The sequence below is a fragment of the Varroa jacobsoni genome, unplaced genomic scaffold (assembly GCF_002532875.2).
Source record: "Varroa jacobsoni isolate VJ856 unplaced genomic scaffold, vjacob_1.0 scaffold_621, whole genome shotgun sequence".
Taxonomy (NCBI): domain Eukaryota; kingdom Metazoa; phylum Arthropoda; class Arachnida; order Mesostigmata; family Varroidae; genus Varroa; species Varroa jacobsoni.
Genome location: NW_019213523.1, coordinates 607,450 through 619,398, shown reverse-complemented (window position 1 = coordinate 619,398; position 11,949 = coordinate 607,450). Strand labels below are relative to the sequence as shown.

Sequence of the window (11,949 nt, the reverse complement as noted above, 5' to 3'; positions counted from 1 at the left end):
TCTTCTTGTAGGTCAGTGCTTGAAAAACCCGTTCCCAGCTAGATCTCACGTGCACAACAACATCATAGTCCTATATAACCATATTTTTACCAGTATCATCATATTTTAATTTGGCTAGTTTAAAGTGGGCATTTTTTCCAAATAACGATTTTTTACCATAATTGGACAAGAGACCACCTTAGCATCTGTTCACATGGTATTCAAGTATTTTTTACTGTTTGATTCTATGACTTGTTAGAGAGTTACACCTAAATGCTTTCACCATAAAACATACCTTTATGCATACAAATATAATCGATTATAATACTTATACATAGATTGGCCTACTGGCGATTGGTTTGTAAGTACACCCCTGGTAATAATACAATTTTGCTATTGTATTTCCATTTTAGTCGGACTTGGTATCTATATGCTTTATTATAATATAACGGTTTATTAGTGTGAATAGACACCTTCACAGAATTTTAAAATGTTGACCACTTTCTAACATGTGTACTTTTTGGGTATGAACCTAAAAGTATCTTACATCTATATTGAGAATGGTGGCCGGGTCGTATATGTGTTTGTAGACCTCTTCCATTTTCGAGTCCCAATTGCGTTTGGTCTTCTGGGCCTCTAGTTCTGTTTGACCAAGATTGCCCTCGAGGGTCTTGAGAGTTTCTGTCAATTCCTGAAGCTGTTCTTCGAACGCTGAGCGATCATTTCCTTCCTCGGGGATCGCTTTTGGTTGTGCTTTTTTTGTCCGCCTCAGCTGCTTTTGGATCGTCTCAAGCTGGAAATATGTTATAACAAGCTTACTGTGTATGGTTCATTTGTCTGTGGTTTGAATCTGATGCCAGACACTATATTTCAATACATTATATGTATAACTTGTCTCATCATTATTGTCAGTTAATTAGTTAGAACTTTACGTAATTGCATTACGCCGCTGTAAATATGCATGCTATTAAAGGGAAATTTCCATAAAATACGCATATCTGATGAAATCATAAACGCGAACGTTCGGGCACCCATTTATATATATAGATATATATATATATATATATATATAGACGTCAATCTCGTCCGTCTCCCCCGATGTTGATATTAAAGCAAGAACTAGCGGAATGTCAAGCAATAACAGTGTATGCGATGTTAAGTAATGGAAATTTGCAGTTTGAAACAATGTCTATATTTCGTAACGTTTTGCTATCGAAATGGGAAATCAATTATAGAGCCGCTTCGCAAATGTCTCTCAAAATATAGACGACACGTCTTTTTGGCCAAAACAACATTAGGCTATTGCTCAAAACATTGAAACAAAAGTGACTCACTCACAGATGAAGGACAGTTCAGAAGAGCACGGATCGGATAAACTGTATAGATGCCGATCCAGAGACCTCAATAAGACGTTGTGTTCCATAACTCCGCTTTTCAACAAGCTGTCAGCGACAGAGTTTGAAGCACGAGTTGGAACGAAACAGACGCACTTTCTCAATATAAAAAGCAATCATTGGATAGAAACAATCTTTGTTTTCAGCAAGAGGAGCCAACTTGTCCTACTGTGCGAAAATGGTTAACGCGACAATGACATTAAATGGCGGCCTCGAGTACCGTGCTTTAACTGCTCTTGATTTCTCTTCACTACGAAAAAATACACTGAACAAATCGAGCGTTGTTAAGGGTCCCTCTGAGGACATTTGGTGGGTACTGTTTCCCACATATAGCGCGGACTAAGGCCTCTAGAGTCAGTTAATGCAAGAGTGAAAACACGTCCAGATACTCACTCTTGAATTCTATTCTGTGACATTAAAATAGACTTCACACTTTTGACCCATCCTATTAATATGTATATATATTCCTAGGTGTTCTAAGATAACACGAAGGCATTAAGCGGTTAGGCAGAGAACGCGGTCCAGTCCGCCGCACTTTTGCACATACATCGTCTAACTCAGTAAATGCTCTAGCAGAAAATATAGTACAGCAAGAGCGCAGACTTAAAATTCAATGCACGCCACTTTCGCCCTGCGGACCAATGCACGTTTCTCAGAAGCCCCTCCAATTAGTACTCTATGGCTGTGCTATACGTATAATTGTTCGCGCATACACGCATAATGTCTATATGTTACACTAAAGCCATACAAAAGCGCATCTGCAGACGCACCGACACTAGACTTAATATATTTTCACATATACTGCATTTTTACTGCAAGAAGATTATTTGAAAAGCAGATTTTATAAACCGTCCGTTTGTAAGGCGCCTCCTCCTGAACTTATATGCCGCATTTTTCGATGTACTGAACAGGTCAAGTTTTTCAATACGTTGCTATTCACCATACTTAAAAAACAATAGCATAAATTACAACACGTCTTTAATATACGAGGGACATATACGAATGTATGCGATTGATGTCTTTTTCTTTTGGTATTGTTGGAACATCATTAGTATTATTATTGGAAGGTTAGGTTATCTGAGTTTAGTCGCCATAGAAATCAAAGGAGGAGAAATCAGCATATTAATGCATTCTTGACTACTACGTTCAACGTAGTAGCCTTCAGAAGCGTCGACTAGTTTCTAGGGAATGTCACACACCTGAACTTCGTTTGTTTAATTTCAATCCAATATACATATCTCTTGACAACTTAAAAGAACGAGACTTGACCCGGTAAAAATTTGAACTTAGTGATCTTATTACTGTATATTCATATTATGTGAAACTATTAGGTACAATAGATCATCCAAATCGCAAACAGACTAAATTTCGGGGCAAACGATTATTCAGCCATTCAACGCAAACCATCCCTGTTAGGCCCTTTGTTCCACCGGAATGTAATACTGAAATGTAGAAAGCCCTACCAAGATCCCTAAAAATGTCCAGAGTGATCGTCTCAGGATTCAACTTTAACATATGAGCAGCAATCGTTTAAATATTCTTACATCCAGTTTATACACGGAAACTGATTCCAACCCCTAGCAGCTTTCCGATCAATAGACTACGCTCTACTCTGTCTACATTACACAATCCGTAAACTTTGTTTTTGAAAATGACCGAGTACTTATATTATTCTTCAAAACCTAACATACTTTAAAGCACAGAGTAAGCTTAGATATAATCTTTTATAAAGAAGACAGCGTTCTGCTTTTCTAACTAAAGCACTACTCTATGTTAATAAATAAATAATCATAGAAAGAATAATAGGTAAAAGGTATTTATATTACATTAGTAGGACTGATCCATTTGCTGTCAGGTGTTTTCTACCTTGAGTTCAGTGGATATCTTCCTCTGTCGCAAGTGCGTAGCCCTTCGAAGAGCCTGCTGATGAGCCATTATGCTGGCATGCTGTTCCCGCTCTTCCTCCGACCAAGATGTGTGCAATTTTGGTTTGGCACCTGCAGCTATGTCGTCACCGGCCGGCGTCGAAACTTCAAAAATCAGATAAATATCGTTCATTACGTTCAGTACTTATTATATTTAGTTGTACAATGTCTACAAAAGCGCAAGTTGATATCTTCTCTCATTCGCATAGAAGTTATTTACTTTCCTCATGGAAAATTATTCGTTTCATATTCTTATCAGAAACGTTCGCTTTAGGCCCTAAAATGAACTAACTAATACTTAATTTAAAACGCACCTAATTTGCAGATCCCCCGGCCGTTTGTATACTTATCCTCCCAGCTATCAGACTATCATTCCTTCCCAGAACCCTGCTCTAATCGGAAATAACTTTCCGTTCAAGGCGCTTATTTTAAATGTGGTGCTACGCAGAACTAATTATAGAATATTGTCAATACTTATCATACGATTATGATTAAATGTTATCTGCATTAAACTTCACTACACTATTTAATTGCTTAACTTCTATAGAGGAACCGCTTAAATAGAACCCTGGACCCTGGTGGATAACATCTTGACTCACGTCACCGGTGAATAGACATACCGTCATCAGCGGATTGTCACTATTTCTTATAACGAGAAAGACCTTTGAAGCCACTCAGAATTTAAGGTATATTTCTGATAGTTACAAACAAAGTTGGCATAACGATAAAAAAAAGAAACGACTAAAAAGCACAGACAAATTACCTCAGCTACAAGATACTAAAAATCTAGAAAATGTTGATTGTTATTATTAGTACAGTTACCGGTGCTCTGCAGCTGTGCTTTAGCTTGCAACTGTGGCGCCACATCTGCTCCGACCGCCGAAGTAGCGGCGCCCTGACCGCCGACCACCCCAGCGCACATGGTCGCATTGGCGACAGGTTCCTTAGCATTGCCGCCATTGCCTGTATTGGCATTCGTCTCCATAACGACAGGCGTTTCTCTGAGTAGCTCGTCTAAAAGTTGCAAGGTTTGTGAGATTGCGCCGTGATGATCACTGGCACTCTCAATCGGCACGTACGATGAACAACCTTCAAGGTTTAGACCTTCGATGTCAAGTGACGATGCCTAGAACAATAGTAATGAAAACGATAAAGTCGTTAATCACATTAGATATAGCTCATTGTTACGCTTTTCATAGCTAAAGTGTATCTGCGTTTGTAATATTACGCATCGAATATGAGTATCGAACTTCACAGAGATTCTATATATAACCGTTTAGAGCAGTCTTACCTAATGAATGCAGTCGATCACGAATACGCCCTTAACCTTACATTTTGTTTTACTCGAGGAGTGAGAAGAAGCAGCGTCAATGTAATCACCACTCTTCAAAGTCGATCATTCATCTTCTAATCCATGGTCGCGATTATCCGCAGTCTGATGCATATGTCATTAATTCTTTTCCTCTAACTGATATGTTATGGCAAAAAATTCATATTTTTTTCCACACAGCCACACATTGGTGACAGCAGTATCATACGGTACAACGAATATTAAATACATTGCCTTGATTCGACTTCACATGTACGCGTTACCTTTGAACTGATTTATATCTTGAGGCCATACAGTGCACTTAATTTCTCCGTAAAAGTAGCATCGGCGGCATCCGGTGCTCGATATGTATCCATATGGTTCTATCTCATCCTCTAGGGCGAGCATGTTCCAGGAGCGCTTTCATAGGAAAGTATTTAGCACCGGCTTTTGCCGGAATCATAAAACAATGCGCTGTACGAAGCCTAGACCTATAAGACCGATCTCATCGCATTATCTTGCGTTTGATTACGTAGCATCTTTCGCAAATTAGAAGTATTGACCAGCTCGCTATTAACATATACTTATTAGCTTTGCAACTTCGAGGCACCCCCTAAGTGTATCGGGCAATTCGATGATGAAACTATTCCTCCAATTAGTAAACTACTAGCGTCCACGCAAACAATAATTAGGGCCTTGTTTCAATGTATTTAAGACAGATATGCAGAGTATCGTTTATTTCACCTGTATATCTGTGGCCCGCGGAGAAGGGCTCACCCAATTGTTCAATAGCGTAAGTGTGCTGTTCATTAAATCACGCGCGGTTTGAGTGTGCGGCCTGATATCTCTGTCGAATATAGTAAGCATCACAAGAGCTCAAAGCACTTTTTCAAGTTTTAAGTTCCGTTTAAGTTAATACGCTCCAACTGTCAGTCGAGTTTTGTGTATTGTTAAAATCATAAGGATAAATGGCCGCTATAATATTTGCTAGTCCCTTATCAGTGGCTATGTGAGTATAAGCTAGTGCCCGAAGCCAAGGGATTATGACTAGATCTCAATATCACTAGGGGAGCGTGATTTGTCTTAAATGACGGTCGTACGATGTAGGAGAAGAGGGCACGGATTGCCGCGGACCTGATTAGGTCAAACCAAGCAGCGATTCAGAAAGGTACCGGCTGCACAGCCCATTCGACCTCTTTCCATGTTTGTCACCATGTCTTAATAGATCTCATTTTGAAGTATCAGTTCGTAATGAACTAAAGATTACACAATTAAAATGATCGTGTGCCAATTGTAGAGACCCGCAGCTTCTGTTTTTGTTGTTCCAGTTCCGCCTTTGGTGACCTATATCGGCTTTACTTAGGAGAGGCTATTTATACTGAGATGTCGTAATCACTTCTTTTATTAATAATATTGCATTGTGAAAACGGTTCATATGTATCGTTGAATATCTATCATTATAACTTCAATAAGAAAGCAAATTCAGTTTCAGCCGAATGCACCTACGCTCCATCCTGGGGTAGGGCCTTTTAAACTACTGCATCAAAGGCAACTTCTGCGAATTGGAACGATTCAGAAAGGTCCTCGGTTTGACAATAGGGGTGACCTTGTCTGACGCAAAATACAAAAAAAAATCATGTTTAGGAAGTAAAAACAGGCATCCTTGCAATGGACTATGACATGTTGACTCGATTATTCCACTGATCTCTGCTACAATACGCTGGGCTCATATGAGCTCACCCGGTCATGCCAGGTGACAGAACGTCGTGTGCTACTGAGTGCCACCAGGATCAAGAGTCCCCTCGTATTTAACCTTACGAGCAGCGCTTAAAATAACAATGCTGAGAACTTTTTGCATTGATAAAACTGTTTCTTGATATAAATTAGTCCGGATTCTGATTTATCTGCACATCTTTGCTGATCGCACTCATTAATTCGCAGTACATTTCGTGCACTATATGTATTCTTCTCAAATAGAACCGTGCTTCGTTGCGGCAGGACGCCAACGGCATATAGTGGTACTATGTGTGTCATACACTGAGGATTTCAGTCCAGTGTCCTATTTGCTTCCTCACACCTTTCATTACCTGGTCTCCTGTTGGAGAAAGACACACCTGGTCACTGGTAGAGCAAATTGGTAAGAACGAAGATAGTGCGGAAGTGGAACATCTTCCTAAGTATTTGAGCGAAAACCCTGGTCCAAGGTTAGATATCCTGGCTAGGGAAACAGGAATAACAGGAACATATTCAAAGCGATGCAGTTCCTTGTATGGAGTATGGAAACAATCAGAAAGCCTCAATTCTAATCACAATACAGATTATATCGAAACGAATCTGTACCATTACTCGAGCAACATTTATACACGGAAGGTCATTGTAGTTGGTATAGGACGAGATGCGATATTGGATGATCTGTCTTAAGAACACGTAAATCATCTATCAACGCATTGTTACATGATAAATGTGATGAAACACAAAAGAAGGCCAGCCAGTTATATCGATAGATGATATTGTTTTATGCCAGCGAATGAAAAATGCGGTAGTCTTCTTAGTCCTGCGGGCCTAATCAATTGCTGTCTATATTGAAATAGTAATAATGGTGCATTTTTTGGGAAACCAACATGTAGTGTCAATGTTCGTCAGCTTATTCGCCGGCAGGAATTAAACTCCTTATTTACTCTTTATTCTACCCGATACAAACTGTTCTCTCTTTAAAAACATGTTCTTTGTGCCTACGGCAATCGTACAGTTGCCAAATTGTGGGTCTTCGTTGTTAAAATGCCTGTTACGGTCTAGCGTATTATTTATGCGCGCTGTTGTTGCAATTCGCAGTTTCAATAGAGGGGAAGATTTATCTTAAGCTCGAAGCGTATACGGTTACCCCTTTTGTCTTATATACATTTGAATCTATCATGGAATTTTAGTGCCAGCGAATATGTATAAAAGGTGTTGAACAAACGCCTACACAATTGTAATAACTATAACTCCAGCTTTAATTGGCATATGATAAATATTGAAATTGTACAAGAATCTACATGAAATATATAACTTCTCCCGTATGTTGAAAATGATTATTGTCCTGGTTAATACACTATGATAACGGCAGGCTGTTGGCCTATAAACTTTAACGACGTTTAATTGTAGCGCACGTGCCCTCGGATTTTAACGGAAAACTTTATTTTTAAGATGTCTCCTTAAGAAAAAGCCCGATGGTATCAGGTCTGGAAAACAGGCAGGGTACTCCATAAGACCTACTCATTTAATCTACTTGTGTGGAAAATTCTCATCAAGATATGTTCTTACATTAAGGCGACGGTTGACGGATGCCCCGTCTCGTTAGAATTGAGTGTGTCTTTCCCGCGTTAGTACAACAGATTTAGCTTGCAACGTCCTAAAATGCAATAAATGTTTGATGCCAAGCTCACGATTTGATTGGCTCACAGACCGTTGGGTTGCTTCGTTGTGCTCTTTCTCGGCTAGTAGAGTTTGGTTATTTTTTCGGTATGAACATCCTAAGCAGTTCCAGCCGTTTCATTCTGAGTCACACTGTTAGATGCGCCAAAAATTTCCTGCGATATCGTTTTTTATTTCTGTTACTTTTTTTACACGCTCAATGGCATGATAAAGTAAAATTTCTGTGTTCAAAAATTAATCTTGGTGCATTTATTATGCCGAATTAATTACACCCTAAAAAAAAATCTTCAAAATCTTCTGATTCGTTGAACAGTGTGCGGAGACGACTCCTTGTAATAGTTCGCAGTATCCATATATAGCAATGTGTGAAAGGGTTCTGCTCCCCTTACGTCCACTTGCTAAGGACTAGAAAATTTTGCATAAATTAAATTATTGAGTGTTACCTAAATCACTCATTATACTATGGCTTTTATGGACATCTCGAGTGAATTAGGGCAAAATATTGAAGAGGAGGGGATGGGGACTGAATGGAAACCTAGTATAATATCAGCACTATATATCATTTCGTGTAGACAAAATCAATTTCATTAAAAAAGAGTCTTATTACTCGACTAGGCGTCAATCATCACTCTAGTAACTAAACCCGTTCCTAAATGAAAACCTTCCCCCTGACGAGAAATAAGGGAGTTCCATTGGACCACTTATTATACAATTAAATGCTGTGTTTCTATTTCACTTTCCAGTTTATCTTCGCTTGACGAATAGATTTTGAAAGTGTTTGATCCAGCTTCGGTGTCGATAGTCTTTGCGAAGGAATTTCACATCCACCACCTGTATGCGAGGAAATTTCGATAACGATCACTTTTTTCAAATCTCTAAGGAATAATACAAAAGACGTAAAACGTCATGGGAGATAGAAAAAAAAAACTGATAGATGTATTTTATGCACCATATATTTATATGCCGTGCACATATTCAAAATGCATGCTGTTTATCACCTTAAGGCCATTCGATTTCGTGAACTATCCGCCTAACCCTGTACTCGAAAGATACTAACCTTTAAGTGAAAGGCTGCTCCCCTTGCTTACAGAGTTTATGACAGAATTCACTGACGAGAAAGGTTCAAATTGCCTGCATAGATGATTTACTGGGGTGCTTATTTAGGTTTTTTGTTGAAGCCTTTGCATGAAGCCGTCGGTGATTGCAAAAAAACTATAAAATACGTACGGTAATTGCTCCTCCCGCAAACGGGCTTGAATACGTTACTAAATTTTATAACGGCTTGATGATAAAGTAAAAGAGACAGAATAGTAACCGCCCCTGGTGGCATAAGGCGAAAGATACGTGACGACGTCGTTCTCTTTTTAGGACACACCATGAAAGCTACAGGAACATGAGCATTGGCTAACAAAATCGAAAGTGTCTGCATTCAATTTAGGTGTCAATTTACAGCCCGTTTTTCACAGTATTCACAACACGCAGTAAACACAGTTTTATTAAAAGCATTCGTTAAAAGGGTTTCGTCTTGTTTGTTGTCCAGCATTACTATATACACATAGAAAGCCGTTCTAAAGCTGCCAAAGTCAATCTTGATGGACATCTTGGTCATGTTTAGCATAAAGTACTAATTCGGTAGGATTCGTAGGCGACTTAAATTATTAACTTAAACTATTAAGTATTAACTTAAATGTGCTTTTATTATTGTATGGCTTCAGGTATAAGTTTTTATTTGATTTTGAAGTGTCACTGACTAGAACAGATTTTATATTTTAGGTGTCTTTTGTGGCCTGGCAATTATGGTAGTGAGACCAAGTTAAATGCATCCTAACTTCTATGGGAACAGAATCCTTCGCAGATTACTTAATTAAGCAATCAACTATGATGAGATATATAACAAGGATTACGTTATTTCAGCATAATGATTATTATGCTCCTTGATTTCCAAAAATGTATTTACTTTGGTGAAATGGCTCGTCGTTCACCTTCGACGTTGGCAAACATACAAAATTAAAGCGCAATTCCATAGTCTCGAACCTAAATATACCCCCCTATACACAGTTTTATATATTGGTGCAAGCGCCAAGCTTTAGAATAGATTAAAATACAAAAGAGCCGAATTGACAATTTAACAGTTTTTTAAGTGAACAAGAACAGACAAGCAAAACTATAGAAGCCCTGCATATATATAATATAGATACATGAAAGCTTATCAAAGAGTATCATTTTGCATGTCGGCTTGCAATCCAGTGCACAGTATGCGAGTGAACCTTCAACAGAGGTAAGGTAAAAGCAATTCTACTTAGGTAAGTATATAACTGAGAGGTTATCCCACCGCTTACCGATATTCTGCTCTGAATGGCTGCCACCCATTCGTCAGCCTCATGTCGTGTTTGAGCGGCAAGTTGCAGCTGACTGGGGGTGTTCTGGGGCCGAAGAGGGATGATAGGATCAAAGAAACCTTGTGGCCCTGACGTTCCCTGAAGGTTTCCGAGAGAACCCGTGGAGGCTGTTGGGGTGCGACTTGGCCGCGGAACTGCCAGTGCTTCTCGTCGAGCTATCGGATTCTGTAATTAAAGCAGTACCAACATCAGTAAAAGTAGAATTACGAACTTGCCGTATAATAGAATAACATAGGTAAATAGATGTATTCTATAAGAATACGCTAATAAACAGGTTACGACTCGATGTAGAGGAAATACAACCAAGCAGCGTAGCGTTCGCATCCCAATGGAGTTATTCTGCGAATTTCGCTGCTTATAACGTCATAGCCCATTCATCGTTATAAGACTGATCAACTCGTACGATCACAAATCATTTTTATGTACTGTACAATGAACAGCGTGTGTACGTTAAATAACTTGAATAAGGGCCTTCTATTCGATGATCGAATCAATTTCCTAAACTTAATTTTTGAGATGATAGCGTTGCAACAAGCAGAGCGCTATAGTCGTGTCAGCTCGAAACAGTTTATACCAATAATACACCGTCTCTTGAAGTGAACAAGTTAGACGGACCTGCTGTCAACACTTTGCTAATCAATAAGGCATACAAATTTGGATCTTACATTGGGTTCTTATGCACGACTAAAGATGCTTTTGTAATAGCCGGACGCAATTTTGGCGGCAGGGTGGATTCATGTTCGTCACGATATCCACAAAATACGTCAGCTCAGTGTTTACAATAACGCGCATCCAATATCTATTTTTTTTTTAATTATTTCAAGCTACAGCGGTCCCTCTGAAAGGGCAAGTTCAGTTTGCCTCTGTGTGGCAATGACACGACAATCGTAGCTTAAGTCACTAGGCGGAGTACAACGATAACACGCGACGCTTTGCATCATGAGTTTCTTCTTATTTGGAGTTAAAGGCGTATGCTATATAAAAAGATCCTATGGCTTAGCAACTGCATTGAGCCTGTCTTCAGTAGTGGTCGACAATCTACGATTCAGTTTATTACGATATTTATTTTACTAAAAATGTTCGATAATTTCGAGTTTCAATACTCGTGATGGCGTTGCGTCTACGACATCACATTCGTTTCGATTCTAAATTCGTACAAAAGAGATTTTTTTCGATAAGAGCCTTCATTTCATTCAAGACATTCGTAGACGATCTATATTTATAAACTACGTAGCAAAAGTAGGTCGCGAATCAGACCTTTAAACGTAAATATACACTCGCAACAGCAGAGACTCGTGAGACATTCTAAACCACTTCAGACCTTCCTAGCCACCATTACTAATTCGTGTTAATAGCTTAGTTCGAACATCCGTTATTAAAGATTTCCTCAAAAGGTCGCTTTCTTCGGCATCTTTTACTAATCAGGTCGCAGTAAGTGAGCCTGAATTGGCGTTCTTCTAATAGTACCTAAGAGAACGGTTGCTAAGGCAGAAGACCTATTTCTTTTGTGTATTTACCTTATACTCAAC

At 39.0% G+C, this 11,949-nt stretch overlaps 1 protein-coding gene and 1 long non-coding RNA gene across 2 annotated transcripts in view; one reads left to right on the top strand and one right to left on the bottom strand.

The window, feature by feature from the left end:
• The window catches only part of LOC111261994 (uncharacterized), a 29,138-nt gene that overhangs the window by 1,017 nt on the left and 16,172 nt on the right, over window positions 1-11,949 (top strand). The gene's annotated exons all lie outside the window — the stretch shown is intronic.
• LOC111261992 (uncharacterized) overlaps window positions 1-11,949 on the bottom strand; it is a 32,752-nt gene that overhangs the window by 15,207 nt on the left and 5,596 nt on the right. Inside the window, exons 2-5 of the mRNA XM_086968915.1 lie at window positions 10,361-10,585; window positions 4,121-4,424; window positions 3,240-3,403; window positions 527-772 (exon numbers count right to left, since the gene is read on the bottom strand). Of these exons, the coding sequence (XP_086825041.1) occupies window positions 527-772; window positions 3,240-3,403; window positions 4,121-4,283 (573 nt within the window). The 5' untranslated portion in view covers window positions 4,284-4,424; window positions 10,361-10,585. The remainder of the gene's footprint in view (window positions 1-526; window positions 773-3,239; window positions 3,404-4,120; window positions 4,425-10,360; window positions 10,586-11,949) is intronic.